Source organism: Labrus mixtus, chromosome 7 (genome assembly GCF_963584025.1).
Source record: "Labrus mixtus chromosome 7, fLabMix1.1, whole genome shotgun sequence".
Taxonomy (NCBI): Eukaryota; Metazoa; Chordata; class Actinopteri; order Labriformes; family Labridae; genus Labrus; species Labrus mixtus.
Window position 1 is genome coordinate 12,940,532 of NC_083618.1, and position 17,118 is coordinate 12,957,649.

The 17,118-nt window shown below is 38.7% G+C and overlaps 2 protein-coding genes across 3 annotated transcripts; both read right to left on the minus strand.

Moving 5' to 3' along the window:
- Positions 1-1,156: 1,156 nt before the first annotated feature.
- Positions 1,157-12,133, minus strand: LOC132978057 (ras association domain-containing protein 1-like). Of its 2 annotated transcripts, XM_061043062.1 has the most exons (7): positions 11,799-12,133; positions 10,372-10,724; positions 9,417-9,541; positions 2,971-3,075; positions 2,585-2,870; positions 2,281-2,396; positions 1,157-2,178 (listed from the first exon to the last, which is right to left on the minus strand). In XM_061043062.1, the coding sequence occupies exons 2-7, from the start codon at positions 10,688-10,690 to the stop codon at positions 2,032-2,034; spliced, it is 1,098 nt and encodes a 365-aa protein (XP_060899045.1). In that variant the 5' UTR covers positions 10,691-10,724; positions 11,799-12,133; the 3' UTR covers positions 1,157-2,031. The 2 variants fall into 2 exon arrangements, with proteins under 2 accessions (XP_060899045.1, XP_060899046.1); XM_061043063.1 differs by lacking the exons at positions 9,417-9,541; positions 10,372-10,724; positions 11,799-12,133 and adding an exon at positions 5,273-5,803.
- Positions 12,134-12,588: 455 nt separating this feature from the next.
- On the minus strand, positions 12,589-16,919 carry zmynd10 (zinc finger, MYND-type containing 10). Its single transcript, XM_061043050.1, has 12 exons — positions 16,563-16,919; positions 15,717-15,825; positions 15,464-15,580; positions 15,322-15,375; positions 15,030-15,182; positions 14,826-14,914; positions 14,601-14,695; positions 14,346-14,518; positions 13,765-13,890; positions 13,566-13,687; positions 13,356-13,481; positions 12,589-12,829 (listed from the first exon to the last, which is right to left on the minus strand). The coding sequence occupies exons 1-12, from the start codon at positions 16,649-16,651 to the stop codon at positions 12,730-12,732; spliced, it is 1,353 nt and encodes a 450-aa protein (XP_060899033.1). The 5' UTR covers positions 16,652-16,919; the 3' UTR covers positions 12,589-12,729.
- Between the last annotated feature and the right edge of the window lie 199 nt (positions 16,920-17,118).

Below are 17,118 nucleotides of genomic sequence, written 5' to 3' on the forward strand. Positions count from 1 at the left end.
GTAGGAGACATCCTAAAGATGTAAGGATCATTTTATAAACAGTGTAGGAGACATCCTAAAGATGTAAGGATCATTTTATAAACAGTGTAGGAGACATCCTAAAGATGTAATTATCATTTTATAAACATATAAACAGTGTAGGAGACATCCTAAAGATGTAAGGATCATTTTATAAACAGTGTAGGAGACATCCTAAATATGTAATTATCATTTTATAAACATATAAACAATGTAGTACACATCCTAAAGATGTAAGGATCATTTTATAAACATATAAACAGTGTAGTACACATCCTAAAGATGTAAGGATACCTAATTTTATTTAAACATATAAACAGTGTAGTACACATCCTAAAGATGTAAAGATACCTAATTTTATTTAAACATATAAACAGTGTAGTAGACATCCTAAAGATGTAAGGATAACTAATTTTATTTAAACATATAAACAGTGTAGTACACATCCTAAAGATGTAAGGATACCTAATTTTATTTAAACATATAAACAGTGTAGTACACATCCTAAAGATGTAAAGATACCTAATTTTATTTAAACATATAAACAGTGTAGTAGACATCCTAAAGATGTAAGGATAACTAATTTTATTTAAACATATAAACAGTGTAGTACACATCCTAAAGATGTAAGGATACCTAATTTTATTTAAACATATAAACAGTGTAGTAGACATCCTAAAGATGTAAGGATAACTAATTTTATTTAAACATATAAACAGTGTAGTACACATCCTAAAGATGTAAGGATAACTAATTTTATTTAAACATATGAACAGTGTAGGAGACATCCTAAAGATGTAAAGATACCTAATTTTATTTAAACATATAAACAGTGTAGTAGACATCCTAAAGATGTAAGGATAACTAATTTTATTTAAACATATAAACAGTGTAGTACACATCCTAAAGATGTAAGGATAACTAATTTTATTTAAACATATGAACAGTGTAGGAGACATCCTAAAGATGTAAGGATAACTAATTTTATTTAAACATATAACTGAAGCTCTGATATTTGAATCGCTTGAGTTTTGTGTATTGCTATGAGAAGTGACGAGTTATATGGTTTACGCCCTTCATTATATTGCACATTGTTCATGTCAGCTAAGTTATGGGAAAAAAACACAAAACATTGAGATACATTGGAAAGTTTACTGGAAACATTGTACAAATGTGACAACATTTTTAAGGCTGCTACAACATTTAAGTTTGTGCATAGACGCATACATTCAAAGTGAAAAGACAAACAAGAAGTAGAACATTTTCTTCTTTTAAGGGACAGAATAAAACACAGATAAAGGAATGAGTTTCTACTGAAAGACATGTATACTTAGATTCATTCAAAATTCCAGTCAACCAGAGTGACTTTGACACTTCTCTCTGACATTCATAGTCTCATACAAATGTCCATTCATCAGTCAAGCTCACAACTTGACAAAAAAAAAAAAAGAGTTGCACCCATCAGGGGTGTCGAAGAGGATGTGGCAGATTTCTGAGGCTGGGTCAAAATAAAATCCTTATACCATTCAGCGACAAAAAATGTATTTAACTCTAACAGGATTGATGTTAATGTAAGGTTGTCATGGTGGGTTTTAAAAAACAGATTGACTTCATCTAAAATTCGGCAGTAATGTCATGATTGGATACTTTTTTCTTCTTGGAAAACTAAAAAGAAAACGCTGAGGTAAACCGGATAATCAGATTGGTACCCAATAACAAAAAGATATTACTGAATACAACCACAGTCTCATCTGCCTCTCTTCACTCCTCTCAACTCATTCTCTCAGGCACATCAGACGCTCCAGGTGTAAGGCACTTCTCTCGCATTATCTCACACGCACACGTGCTAGCTCTCTCGCTCTCATTGTCTCGCGCCCTGTCTCACTCTCTCGTTCACCGAAGAGGTGTTTTGAGTTTTGTTCCTCGGGATCTTTGGATGCAGCGCTGACTGGTCATCGTCATGTGATTTTCCAGCCAATAGGTGCACATTTGGACCCCCATCTCAGAGTTGTCTCAGCCGGGGGTCGAGCCAGCCAGAGCCTCCTTCATCTTAATGCGGGCCAGAGCATACCGCTGCACTATCTGCTTCACGTGTTCCTCCTCCTCACGTTGCAGGATACGCATGAAGTTCTTCAACTCCGGCATGGAGAAAGCATGCCACTGTAAGGAGAGAAAATTGCACTTGTAGTTTACAGTATAATATTTTTTATGTGATTGAAAAACATCGTGTGGATCTTTTCATCTCAGGTTAGTGTCACTCACGTTGACCTCTCCAGTTTCATTTTCTTTCAGAACAAAACTGAGGATTTTCTCATTGGGTCCAGCACCCAGACGCAGGCGGAGAGGGCGTTCATCATCAGACAACTTGCGTACATAGACTAAATGAGACAAATGAAAACACTAAATAAAATATGCAGCGGACAAATTTCAGAAAATTAAACAAATGGTAAATAAAAGGAATATTACAAATTGAAGTTCCAAGTAAAATCAGGGAAGGCTTTCTGATTATTTAACCAGAGAATTAAAACACTACACAAATTCAATATCAAACAAAAGTAAGTAATACCTTGCTCATGACGCTCGCTGCGTTCAAACAGAGCAAACTTTCCAGGATTGTCCACCACGGTAAACTTTTTCAACAAAGCTTCGATGACCTCGCGAGAAGAAGTGCGAGAGCTAATGTGCAGGTGTTTGGATGCATCCTTTGGCAGGTAGAAGGAAGTGCGGCGCTTCACTCCGCTAGCCTTCCTCCCTCCCACATCCTGACCTCCTTTCTTTGGAGGAGGTACTGACACAGGTCGTGCAAGCTTGAACTGCACTTTAATGAAGCCAGTGTAGGAGCCATCCTTGTTCTGCGAGAAAAGGAAAAAAAAGGAAAAAAAAAAAAAAGGTCAAACTGAAGGAATAAACATCTACAAATGAAAATAAAAGGATCTGATGTAAACCACTCACCATGTTCATGAACAGATTGCTGTTGATTTGGGCGTTGTATTCCTTCACCTTCTGCTGAATATCTGCAGGTGTCAACTCCTGCTTTCCCCATTCAATTTGTTCATCCTGGAAGGGACAGAGAGGAGTTACAGTATTAGACCAACAGGTGTCAGTGCTCCACTCCAAACCACAACACCAACCAGAGAAACTCAACACCCACAATGCACCAGTGCGGACAACCAGTGAGAGGACACTGGAGACTGCCTTGGTATATGAGACTGACAATGTTTAATTATTTTATAATTACAGACCAAATGAAAAACTCAGATTTATGTACCAACCACAAAAACTGACAGAGGTTTTGATGAGCCTTGTCAGTAAGTTAAGATCATATTCATTCCTATATTCAAGACTTTAATATCAAAGTAAAAATCCGTCACAATATGCTGCTTCTGTACCAACCACTCAAAATCTATTTTTGTTGAGTTGAACTAGCTAAGAAGTGTGCATGTTTAAGCAACAGCTATGTGATCCAAATTATATATTTAAAAATATATATTTTTCAGACAATGATGCTAAATTAAAGATTTTAAAAAACCATCCTTGTATTTGTAAAAGTAAAGTTTATCCAATTTCTGTAATGTTCTCATCTCCAACAGTGAGCACCAGTTGCATCAGACTCGCAACTTCCGGCCAACATAGCACAGGCAAAAAACGATGATGTCAGCGCTGCCCAATCCTGTTTGACTGCTCTGATCCCCCGTGAAGGAGGGGTAAAGAGAGGGAGGAGGGAGAGTGCATGTGCACTTACAGCTGTTTGTAATGCCTGCAACCAATGGTTCTGCTGTGCATTCCTTAACTTGGTATTCATGTAAAAATAGACTCCCCCCTCAGGCTCCCACAAGTGGCAAGAGACAATGTCCTCCCTTGTTTTACAGGCACATCCTGTGAAGTCAGCTGCCTCATCGACCACACTCTCCCAGTCATGTTTCAGTCATTCAGATTTGGCTTCTAGCCTCTGCACAACCGTTAGCTCAATTAGAGTATTTCCTGGGTCTACTGACCAGTTGGCATTTCCTGTGCAAAGAGGAAATTCAACCGAAGTTTATGCTTTTCACTGTAACACAGCTAATTTGATAGGATAGGATTGATAAAAGATAGGATCTGTGATTCTCCTGAGTAATATAATCTAAATATCAGTCAGAGAGCCCTGAAAGAACTGTAAAAGTTGCCAATATTTGTGCTAATACTTATGAAAATCAAAGGGCACTTTTACATATAGGTAGAAGAATTAATCTTATGATAACATGCTTCCATTTATGTAAATGCTCTCTTTTTTTTTTACCAATAAAACCCAAGCCAAAGTTGTTAGCTGAGTAAGAGCCTAGTCAAGCAGAACAAGATCAATAGTAGAAATCCTCAGGCAAATTGGGAGACTGTAAAGTTAATATATTGCTGTTAACAAGTCAATAAATCAACATGAGGGCCAGGCGGAGCTTTCCAAAACTGTAACAGCAACAACTGTGTCTCTACATGTCCACCTAAAGGAGTGTCATTGAATGAAACACAATGCAAGGATTGGCAACATCAAAAACCAGCTTCTGCACAGAGGCAAACAACTAATGTCAAATGTGTTTCAAGTGATTAATCTGTAATCTGTTTCTCAATAAGAACGATGATACGTGAGTGGGTGTGGAGTGACAAATGGGACAGAAACTGAACAAATACAAAACAATTCATGAGTCAACTGTGACTGAGACACTGGGGGAACATAGTGGGTGTATAGCTAGAAACTTGAGAAGCTGGTTTGCGTCACAAAACATGACTTTCTGGTTGTTCTCAGCTAGAGTTCAGCTGTGGGTCTGAGCTTGTTACAATAAAAAAAATATATATATATATATGTAGCCTATTTATGTGTTCAGGCCAGTGCTGTCATGATGAAACCTTACTTTTTCTAAGTGCTGATATGCATTTCATTACAATGAGTTTGCTAAAAACTGGAAGAACCAGAGCTCCACCCTTTGCCTGCAAATAAAGTTGGACAGCATATTCTCTGCTAGGCTGCCCTTGAGCTAAACACAAGATTACAGCTGCAACACAATTTAGAATAAGAGCCCTAAATGTGTTGATTAAATAGTATATATATATATATATTTTAAAAAAACTGTAATAAAGTGAGCAGAAGTAACAAACAACGTTAGGAGGAACCAACCATCGCCCTCCTATCTGGTCTTACTTCCCCTTTTTTTTTTAAAATTGAGGAACTGATTTAGGGTTTCCTTGTATTTTTAAATACTCTGGTTTCTTAAACTCTTCTTCTCACCTTCTTTTCGTTAACATTAACATTAACGTTAGCTTTCGTGGTTTTGGGAAAGAAAGATGTCCTGGCGGTGAAGTACTGCTCAAACTCGGAGTCGGCGTCCTCCTCGCTGCAGTAGCCGCTGCTGGTGGAGCTGCCCCAGGTCATCTCGAAGGAGGGGGACTTGTCCGAGCTGCTGGTCGCGTTTGACATGCTGACTGCTGGTTGTGACCGAAACCCTCGAGTTAACTACCGAAAACTAAGCTAAAATGACTTAAAAGTTGACCACTCTTTGCTCTCTATTTTTTTAACAACACGTCGTTCAGCAATAGCCTGGGATTTTCTAAAGTAAATTATCAGCTCCGGGATAACCTTGACGTCGTAATAATCTCCCACACGACGAAATATCTCAAAAGCGCTCAGATAACAATTTAGCCGACAAAATCCTGCTAACTTTCTGCCAACTTAACCAACCGGCCACGTTACCTCTACACAAACTCTGTCTGTGGGAAACAGGATGTATTCGGCCCCCGCCCTTGATGTCTCGCTTCCTTCCCCCCGCCGACCGAGGCTCCACCCAGCCAGGGCCGTTTGTTGAGAGTTTGGAAAATACACAAAACCACCGGGGCCGCTCGTGATTGGACACCCAGGGGCCAGGGGACATGCCGAAAACCCCTCTCTCCTCTCTTTCTGCCGCCTCCCCTCCCCTCCCTCTCCCACGGGGGGATGCTGCTGCTTCTTCACGGAATATCTAGTACGACAGTCTGCTCACACCACATGGCCATAAAACCACAGTTTCATTCTCAAATAGTAGGCCTAAGCTGTAGCCTAAATAGGCCTACATTAAACATTAAACATTAAAAGCTTGGTCAGGAAAGGCCAATTTCCTTATACAGATTCCTTTAAATTAGTAACATAAAAATAAAATACCCCACTATAGATGGCACCACGTTGTAGGCCTATATGGCGTAGTTAGGCCCAAGAAAGCTGATATGCCTGGTTAATGGGTATCAAAAACATGAATAGGCCTAATTAAAAGTAAATTCGAGGTAATCAAGCTGTTTCTTAACTTATCGGAAGACAGGAAAAGGTGGAAGTTAAATGCCTAGAGGCCAAAAAAATCCCAACTTTTAGTGCTTGTATTTCTCTACCAGGGCCTGTATTCACAAAGGTTCTCAGAGCGCTCCGCTTAGCTTAAAAAAATCTCAGCAAAGAGTCAAGAGTTTGGGAGTGATTTAGGAACATTTTCAAGCAATTTGAGCAAGAAAAACCAACAACTTCGTCTGAATGAGAAGGTGTGGTCCAGCTGATTGGATCATCCAAAAAAAAAGAGGAAAAAAAGTGCTATCAATGAAAATGGGCATAGAAGGACAGTGACAAAGACAGCGTGGCCTACAATCATCTATGAGGCCAGACATTGTGTAACATCATGAAATTAACACCTCTGCTGAATTAATCGTAAGCTGTAGGCTGTGCTTTTTAAAGGAATACAGCCTACATAATGTTAACATGTTGATACATCAGCATGTTAAAGGTCTTTAATCGGTGATTAGATGCACCTGTGGAGGTAACCACATTTAGAGGGACTCACCAAGCATGTCTCACTTTGCACTGAAGAAAGTCCAAGACGGATTCAAAATGTCAGCGTAAATATTTTTTGCCTGTTCAGCCCAACTATGATTCAATCAGAGTCTTCTGCATTTAGTGTTTGAAGAACAATTCTCCATTTTAAAAGTCCTCCTCACTACTCCTAACAGATTTCACCTCAGCTCTCTTAAGGGCAAACACTACTTTATGAATAACCTTTATATTTACAAGGATCTTAAGGTGAGATTCTTATAAAATGTCATGATTCTAAGAATTTCTGAGAATTGTGTCACTAACCGCATCTCTTTGTACTCAGCATGCTTTGTATAAACGGCCCAAGGTTTACAGCTTTTGTAGGAAAAATTTGGCATCTGAAAACTTTAATCAGGTACGCTGATAAAACTAGTCTCTATAATTTCTGCTAGAAAATGAACCACATTTAAAGCTGAAATGAAAGGCCTTGATTTTTTGCTATACATTTTTAGATACTTAAAATAATGTCTTTTCTCATTCATTTGTTTATCTGGAACAACCACCCACACTGTTCCCTTTAACTATCCTTAGTAATAACTCTGAAGAAAACATAAAAAAAAACCCGACCTGTTTTTCCAAGGAGTTGGTCACATCTTGTGGCAGTACTTTGTTAGCTTTCAAGACAAGTATTGGCTGACACACAATTGTTTCTGTGTGTCAGGAGCAGTCCTCTTGACATCCTCTAAACATTTTTTAGGAGCACATATGTGAAAACGTCAAGACAACCCCAACCTTACATACTCAAACCAAAGGTAAAACATTTACTGAAGGGAAAACTATCAAAATATTTTTTTTTTTCTAAAACTAACATCATGATTTGGTCTTCAATTTGTCCTGCTATACTAAACATAAACATAAATAGCAGGAACAAACACCCAGGTGTGATAACATTACTGATGGCAGTATTTCATTAAGGTGAGCCACATCTTGTACTTGCATATCAGTCTTTAAACTTCAGTTGAGCTCTGCCTGAACATACAGTAGAAACACCATGGAAGCTACAAAGACGATGTGTTATATATTAAGGCTAAAAGCATCTTAACACTTTAGTACTTGTTTTCAGTTTTTGTGTTATGGTTAATATTATTACTGTCACTGCCTCGTTGCTTCATTAGTTTGTTCCTTAAAACCACCAAAACATTTACTGTAACATTTCTTTACTTGACTGCAAATGAATAACTTATCTACCTCTGGAGAATCAATCGCAGTAGATAACATGAAAAACACAAACACATATGATATAGAAAAAAGTCCTTAAAATCAAGCCATCATCCACCATGCCCTCCATATGACGTCGACTCTCCAAGTGTTGTCCCACAACTTGAAAGAATATCATGTGAGTCTTCCACGTCTGGAACTGATTTTTCTAATTAGTCAACATCACGTGTTTCTATAACAAGTCAACACATGTGCTGTGTAAAAGAACTGTGCACAACAACATACTGATACTGGTTATTCTCTGCTCACAGCTCGCTGAAGTTTTTAACATTCCTGTCACTTTTTGATAAGCAACGGCAGCTTGATAGTGAGAGGAGAGAATATAACCCACCTAACACGAGAACAAACACTGCTGCCTCCAACAACAACTCGCCTTGAATGACCTCTTTATAAATCATGTACAGTAGCAAAGCTCATGATTTGAGATTCACAGCGGCCAGGACTTAATTCTATGACTCCATTATATCAAAAGATATTAAATCCTACCTGATCCTTGCCATGTATTAATGGTGACTATGGTCTGCATTTGTAGACCGGGTGTATTGTCAGGGTGATGCATGTCTACATTTGTCTAATGTTAACTATATTTGTATTTTACCAAAACTCAAAGGCACACACATAACGATAAATCCTATTTGAACTGTCATTAAGTTGGATCATGCTTTTATGTTTTACAAATGTAAATGGCTCTATTAGCAAGCCTTAGGATTCTGGAATTACATTGTTAGCTGGAGCAATAAGATAAAGAAAACAGGACCTTGCATAAGGTGTTGCCTGTTGCTTCATTTCTTTTGTTAACTGTTTTTTGCACCATTACACCAAGACAAATTCCTTGTATGTGTAAATGCACTTTGCAATAAAACACAATTCTGATTCTAATGTTTGAGGTTTCTCTGCACATTCCCTATCAAATCATTCTACGTCCCTTCTATAAATATAATGTTGCTGGATGTTCCCCTGCATGGTACTGCCCTGTGTGATTGCTTAAAGCAAATAAACAGTGAACACTTTCAGAGTCAGGACCCTCTTAGTTGAACATGTGCAGATTAGTAAAGGGTGTGTACTAATTGCTGTGCAGAAGGGTTTCTGTTGTTGTTTAAAAGAGTCCAGCAGAAGCTACCTGATTTGCAATCAGGAAGAACATAAAATTATACAAATGAAAGAAGCTTTACAAGCTACATATTCCCTCTGTGATCACTTATTTTAAATGGAAACTATTTGAAACAATGTTAAATGCCAGTTTGTCAAAAAATCTAGAAAACAGTTTGATTGTGAGCAAGACTGCTTATGAACAACTGAAGAGTACAAAGCCAAAGAATCACATCCCTACCACATTTGTGTCAGTTTCTATTGTGTGCTCCACGACACACATGTGGTCAGACACAGAGCCTCGGTCCCAGCTGCAGTCCAACCGGATCAGTGCACGACAGCGGTAGTGACATGTGAATCTACAATCTGAAAAACAGAAAGTCACTGAGTTTAGACAGATACTGCAAAAAAAACATTTGTATTAGAGTGCAATTATAACAGTGTGATGTCCTCCTCTGGCAGTTCAGTCACTGCAGTTACTCTCAGTTATCCTGCTTTTGTCACAATATACATGAATATACTAGTAAAAGGCAAACAGTTGACTTGATAACACAGAGAGCTACACATGTTTAGTGAAGCGGTGACTAAAACAAAAGTAAGATAGAAACCAGTATGTGTCAAATGTAGACTGGTTTTTGATTCAGTTCCTTCTGATGGTCATCTGTCTTTTTTTTTTCATTGTCAACTGATTGTGGTTTCACAATTAGCTTCCTGTTAAGATGCTACTTTTTTCTGCACACTAAATGCTTTAAACAAACCACATTTGATTGTCAGTGGGTTTCAGCTGATGAAAAGGAAGTTCAGGGTGATTGCACCGCCAAAATAAGTCTCTAGCACATAGAGCATACAAGCTGAACATATATATGACCAAACCGCAGAAACCGCTCACTCAGCAGCACAAGATACTGTTTCTTCAAAAACACTCAAAATCACATTCCTTATTGGTATAAATAGTATAGTCTGAATAGTGAACTTCTCTGAAATGTAACTCATTGATCTCTGCTAGAATAGGAGATGGAGAAAGTTTCTGTAAACAAAGTATTAAAAGCTATGATTAATGCTGGGTACTGGCTGCACCTTTTGTGGCAGAATCTTTAACCAAATTTCCTCTGAGTCTCCATCTCGCACTATTTCTGATCATGCATGCTTGAAGGCAATCACACACATACACACACATCCTACATAGACTGACTCACTGACACACCGCAGGCTCTGCTTGTACAGGCCCCAGATGAAGTCTCCACACAGGTCGCACCATGTGGGCTGAGCGTGGCTGCAGGGCTGGAAGTTATGGCCCTCTCCCTTCTCCTCTGGGATCTGGGGGTCCTGGGACCTGCTCAGGACTCTGATGATGCCGGCCCGGCTCAGCAGGTCCGGGACCTTCCCCGGGCTGATCCTAAGGGCGTTGGTTCTCTCCAGGCGAGGAGGCGAGCATGGTGAACGTGAGCCGGTCAGCTCAATCTGCTCTCTGCCTGTCCTCAGGTCGCGGAGCTCGATGAACTCCTCCCAAGACATTTTGTCACTCAGAGCGCCACTTCCTCCATCATCACTGACAGGTTGATAAGCACAAGTACATGGAGCAATATTTCAAAATACTACTGTACCGTACAAGTAAAGCATTCAATAGTTTCATAAAGATTGTTATTGCTAATATTATAACTGTCATTGTTTCTATTTTGTTTGCCGTGTTTTTGTCTGTTTATTTGTCTCAAACCATCACCCCCCTCAAACTTTATCTGCACATTTGTTCGCAGCAGATGGCTGTCCACCAATGAGTCTTGTTCTATTAAAAGTGTCTGCCTGCTTCAGTGATTTTTTTTAATGCAACTGATGCAAATTGCCTACTAATGGTGGATTTAAGTTGGGTCTCTGTAAAATATAACAAGGATGATGGTGTAGACTTGACTTATAAGTAAATTTGTACAAGATGAATAATCAAAAGGCTAATTCTTAATGTCTCCTTTACGTATATTGATGATGCTTTAACATATCAAAAGCGTTCATATGTCACAGCTGGTCAGGGTAAAGATCAATTTGTATCCATTTAATTTCTTAAACAATAGCCTACATTTTTTCACATTATTGAAATCAGGTATGTGTTAGATAGAAGCACAGAACTGAAGTTCATTCTGTAAACTGCTTAGAAGCTTAGAGTTAATGGTATAAGTTATTGATAATGGAAGTAGAATATTGTATCAATTTTGTTCAGTATTTCGCATTTAGGTCTACTTAAATAATCGATTTCAGACTTTTTAAGATCCTTTACTTTGCATGTAGTGTTTAAGTTACAATGTTTCGTCAATGAAGATGTTGGTCATAACGTGTTCGATTAGTTAGGCCTATTATATGATATCTGACCGTCTGCAAACATGTCATGAACCGAGCAGACTGTGAGTAGAGCCACAGTAAGAAACCCATGTAAAACATCCTAAATTCAACATGCTTGAGTTAACAAGAAACCCCGTTTTTCTTTCCTTTCTGTAAATGAATAAATAAATGTTGCATTTACAGTAAGGCTCGCTGGAACAATGGGCTTATCAAAAGTTGAGTCCGGCTACAAGCTTTATTAATCGAATAAATCACTTCTGTAGCTGCAAAGTAAACGTCAATCAGAGTGACTTACCAGAACTGGTGAGAAAACAGCCCCGTGGCCTCCGCTTTGTCTCAAGACTTCTTTCATCCGACGAGAAAAACTTTCCGCGGATATTTTTCTGTGGGTTTCCAAGTAACGGAGGTGAGCAGCTTCGGCAACATCTCTGGAAATAACCTCTCATCCCCGGCAAGTTTCAGAAAGCCAGGCAGATCAATATGTTGTTTTTTGTCGGTAACATCATTGTAACAGTGACAACTGTACACTCCTCGGGACAGTAGTCATTTTTTGATTCAGTTAGACTGTGTGGTAGAAGGAAGCAGCGTATCTTGAGAGAAAAGAGAGATGAGACTCAGAAATACCGACATCCGGAATGTTTTCACATAGGGGGAGCTGCTTCTGGGGCATGAGCACAGCTGAGGGGGCGTGGGGAGGGTAAAGTCCCCATCCCCACAAACTACTGTCACAAATGTGTGACAAATCGAGGTGCCATTTACCACAGCAACTTAACCCTTAAATACACATATTCAGAAATATTAAACTACAAATATTTATCATCCTATTCCTATTGGAAGATCAGCTCCTCTGCAGAAAGTCAACAAACCAACAGACATGGAGGGTCAAGTCTGAAAATAACATACAGGAGTATTGAACCATGAAGAGGAACCACCATATCCAGCAATGATTTATAACTGGCTGCAATAAATGAGATGGTTTAGATTTTGTTGTCATTTCACAATATCCTCTTTCATGCTATAGCACTGGGCAAAAATTCAAGTTTTTATTTGATGCCAATGAATTGTGTAAAAAAATCTATTGAGAGAAAAGTAAGAAGATAGATTTATTAAACACACTGCCAAGATATATGATGATAGGAAGGGACACAATATTCTGAAACAGGTAATGAAGTTTTGCAGTTTTGCATCATCCACGTGCGCATCTGTTCTCTTTTCTTCTGTCCCTCTTAGCTGTTGATCTGTAGGTCCCTCTGAATCTTCTCGGTGGCCTCAGCCATCAGCTGGCAGGCTTTCTTGTGTTTAGGCCAGTGTTTCACCTGACATTCTCTGAAAAATAAAAACAAACAGATGAGGACAAGATTTTGAATCAGCAGAAAAAAAATCACCTTTAGTAGCAAAAACATTATTTATACTTCAGTATTGAAGATAGACCAGGTAGTTGTGGATCGATGGTTATGTTATTTATGATCATAAAACACAGTTATATTCAATAGATAGATTTACTTTATTGATCACAACTGGGAAATGGACATCCATGTGTCCACATTTTCATTTCTTCAATCCATTCAGCCAAACACTTGTCTGTCCATCCATCCATTCATCAATCTGTCAGGCCTAAAACTTTTTTTTCCGTGCTTTAATCCATCCGTCCTTCCGTCCATCCATGCATCCATACAATCCATCCATCCATGCATCCATCTTCCTGAAGATTGCCTAAATAGTTTAACCAGACTAACTCCACAGGCTCCTTTGAACAGGGGGAGTCAGGATCTGAGGAAAGCTTCTTCTTCACTACAACAGGCAGATACAGCAGCTTTCATTACTGCTTGACATCTATCTATGTAAGGCTTACCTCTGACAGTACCACTCTCCCTGACATCTAGAGCATCTCTTTGTAGCCTCTTTCCCACAGGAGCCGCATTTTGGCTTCTCAGGGAGTAAACTCTCCATCACATCTAAGTTGTACGTCTGGGCCAACCTTAAAAAAAAACACAACTTTAAAAAAAATAATAAGTTCGTTATCACACCTCAATACTCAGACCTGTGTTTTTTTTCTCATTACCTCTGTGCCTGTTGCCTCAAGTCACTTTCAGATGGATTGAATGTTTCTTTGACCTGGTATTTGGCTATTGCCTTCCACTTCCCAGAATTCTCTCTCACAATGTTGCTCCACATCTCTGGGATCTATACACAAAGTTTTCACGTAAACATACATGGACATTCAGTAGTTTTGCTAAAAATATGCGTGAGCCTGTTTGTACTTGTTCTAAAATGAGTTCTTTTTTAGGCGGGTCGGGGTCCGTGACAGCAAGCTGAGCCAGGCAACGCTGCAGTTCCACCAGGTTTGGCAGCTGATCGATCAACACTTCTGTCAGAAAACCTCGCAGCTGGCACATGAACACACAAACAATAATGCAGCAGCAAGAAATACAAAGTCAGAGTTACATTTTTCAACACGACTTAAGCAAACTGTATTATGTGCAAAAAAGTGATAACAAGAGGACGTCTAAGACTCTCTGCTTATATAATTAATGTGGCAGGAAGAGGATGAGAAAGCGAATAATAGGAGGAAACGTCTTAGTCAAAACAACCCTTGGACACTGAATCTGTGTTTTAAGAACAAGGAGGACAATGATCTGGCAAGTGAACACTTCCTATGCTTCTGTAAACAGATAACATACAGCAGCCACTCTGCAGGGGATGAGGAGGTGATTGATGATATAAGATCAGTTACACATTGATGATCGAAAGTTATAGAGCAGCAATGCAGCCTTTATATTAAAGAATGTTAGAAATCACTGACAGATGTATGGAGCCAATCAAGGCTCAAACCATAGAATACCTTCAGAAGCTGGCTCTTGTTGAAGCTGTTGAAGTCATACTTCCTTTGGCAGTCCTCCTTCAGCAGCAGATTGTAAAGTGAAATCCAGACCTGACCATCAAGTTTGGTCATCTTTAAATGGTCCTCAGGAGGAATCTTCTGCCATTTGCCATTTATGTACTTTTCCACCACACCTAAAGGAAAGGTCACACATTGAATATGTATACATGTAAATATTTAACGACGAATTTTAAAAAACATCTGTGATAGTTGTACCTTCTCTACAGCGGCTCCAAGGACAGCAGTCAATCAGCTGAACAAGTACACACGGCATGTTGTGGGTGCACAGCATGCGATTAATAACACTGATGCTGTAAAACAGAAAATATGTTCTTTATTTCTGTCAGCTAGAGAGAATTAATCGATGGCAAATTACTTCAACTGCAACAATTTTGGTAATCAATTATTCTTTCTATTGTGATAAACAGGCCACATCTTTACCAGTCAGTGTGATCCGTGATGTAGCGCAGCACAGAGAGCGCTTTCAGTGAGATTTCAAATTCCAAGTCAGCATTCTGTGACTGTAACTCCTTCGCAAAAGAAAAAGACTTATGTGATTAATTGAGTTAATTTAACAGAATACTTTTCATCGATGTTCTGAACAAAGTAAACAGAAATAATAGCCAGAATCTGAGGCTATTGTACCTCCATAGAGGACATAATGGTGTTCCCTGTCAGTTTCTTTTGGCCATGAGTCGTGTTGCCCTCCCTTGTTGCTTTGCCGGCTAGCAGGGTGAGTTTGCGGTGGCAGTAATCCACCAAGTCAAGCACAGAGTCATCAGCTGCCTCACAGGAATCCTACACAATAGTCAAAATTTTGTCAAGACTTCACCTAAAGCCAAGAGGTGAACTGCCTCCTTGTATTAATATGCTTTGACATATAAAATATGTTGCAGATTGATATCATTTAAGGTTATGTTTTGGTTTACACACTGACCTTGTGAAACATTATGGTTTCAAGCAGGTTTATTATCGTGGCTTCATGGTGGATCTAAGATAGAGACATTAAAGAACACACAACATCAGCTATGAGCACTACAGGGTGATCATTATCATTTTAAATCTTGTTAGGTACTCACCACCATGTAAAGATGAAACGTGTTCTTGGGATTAAAATCCTGCAGTTTACATAGGATGGGGAAAACTTTGTGTTTCCACACTTCAACAAGGATCATTTCACCTACCAGAACCGATATCTTTAGAGGGGAGGGGAAAAAAAACAACTGTAGATAAAATAATGCTTTGATGTCTAAATCATACTGTCAAGTGTAACACTCAGTAATATCAACAAGAGTGCAGATCTGAACACATTATTTAAAAGGCAGTAGATACCTTTCCATGTGACACCAGGAGCTCCTTGACAAACTCATCATCTGTGGCAGAAACGTTCAATATCGCCTGCATGTTAAGTTTCTCTATGTACTCGTGTTGTTTGAACCACCTGTCAACACACAGATACAGAAAAAACATGACACTGCAAATCATTGTTTTCATAACCTTGTGCAGGGATGCTCATTCAGATTTATCTATGTCCTAAATTAGCTCCCCAAAAATCAGAGGCATACTCTCAGTTCTGAAAATGTAGGCTTTCTTATGTCTTACTCTATGAATTAAATTACCTTCTGTAAAAAGTTGCTGTTGCTGACTTGACTTAAACTTCTTCATAACACTTAAGAGGTTATACCTGATCGCTTGAGGCATTACATTTTATTTGGAATTTAATATTCAGATTATCTTGTGTTTTTATTAAAACATCTTATAGAGGCAACAAGTTGTCAGTATAGCCTTCTGGAGTCTTTCAGATACAAGGTTGTGTACTTGCTCCCTTGAAATGGAAAAAAGGTAAGAGCAAAAAAAAAAAAATTATACAAACAAACGTTTCCATAGGCTACTTATTTGTGGGTCATGATTTAATTGACGTTAAACCAAATGGGCTCTAATACGAAAAACATAAAAAGGGCAGGCAGGACAAGCCAAGGCTGACTGAAATGATAACTCACTTTAAAGAACTCAAAGGACACAAATACGATAAAGGTTAGTGAGCTACTCCTAAATTGATAAGAAGTTCACGAGAGACTGTGAGGTGACTTTTGAAAACTTCTCTATTTGAACAATTCATAAACCACTTTCTTATTTTTTTTTTGTTAAATTTGGCTGAAGCTAGTGGGTTCATCTTACCTCGAAGAGCCTACTTCCTTCAGGGAGAAAGTTTCCAGACTTTGAACAAACCCCTCCGCTTCGACAGGCAGAATTACAGACACATCCATTTTGTTGTAGGAAACGACTCCTTAAAAACTTAAGTTAATGGGCAATAGCTTTCACTGTTTACTTCAGTCCGTCGAAGTTAACTAATGTAAGTGATACCATTACCTACACGCCCAGTGGTTGTCATGGTGACTGTAAACTAGGCGCACGCGGAGCGCAGTACCTCCCTGCCGCCAGAGGGGGGCGGTGCATCTCCAAGTAATAGATAAAGTGTCTAGAACAGCAGTACACTGCAAAATAAAAGCAAATATTACTAGCAAAATATACTTTAATGTGTTTAATGTGTGGCAAGCATGTTACTGTTTAAACTACTGCTAAGTACTTTGTTATAGACTTAAATAGCAATAACCTTCTATATGTATCATGTTTTATTGTAAAGCAACTATAGCTGTCAAATGGTTGACGCTGTGTATTAAAATACATTTTCAAGTAATGAAGTAGTAGTTAACCTTCCTTACACAGTACATAA

Coding starts and splice junctions, on each gene's coding strand:
- LOC132978057 (XM_061043062.1), bottom strand. CDS start 10,690: ATGTCTTGGGAGGAGTTCATCGAGCTCCGCGACCTGAGGACAGGCAGA. Junction 9,542..10,371: donor GCAGAGCCTGCGGTGTGTCA/GTGAGTCAGTCT, acceptor TCTGTTTTTCAG/ATTGTAGATTCACATGTCAC. Junction 2,179..2,280: donor ATGAAACTGGAGAGGTCAAC/GTGAGTGACACT, acceptor CTCTCCTTACAG/TGGCATGCTTTCTCCATGCC.
- zmynd10 (XM_061043050.1), bottom strand. CDS start 16,651: ATGGATGTGTCTGTAATTCTGCCTGTCGAAGCGGAGGGGTTTGTTCAA. Junction 14,915..15,029: donor CCATTATGTCCTCTATGGAG/GTACAATAGCCT, acceptor TCTTTTGCGAAG/GAGTTACAGTCACAGAATGC. Junction 13,482..13,565: donor TTGAGGCAACAGGCACAGAG/GTAATGAGAAAA, acceptor TTTTTTTTTAAG/GTTGGCCCAGACGTACAACT.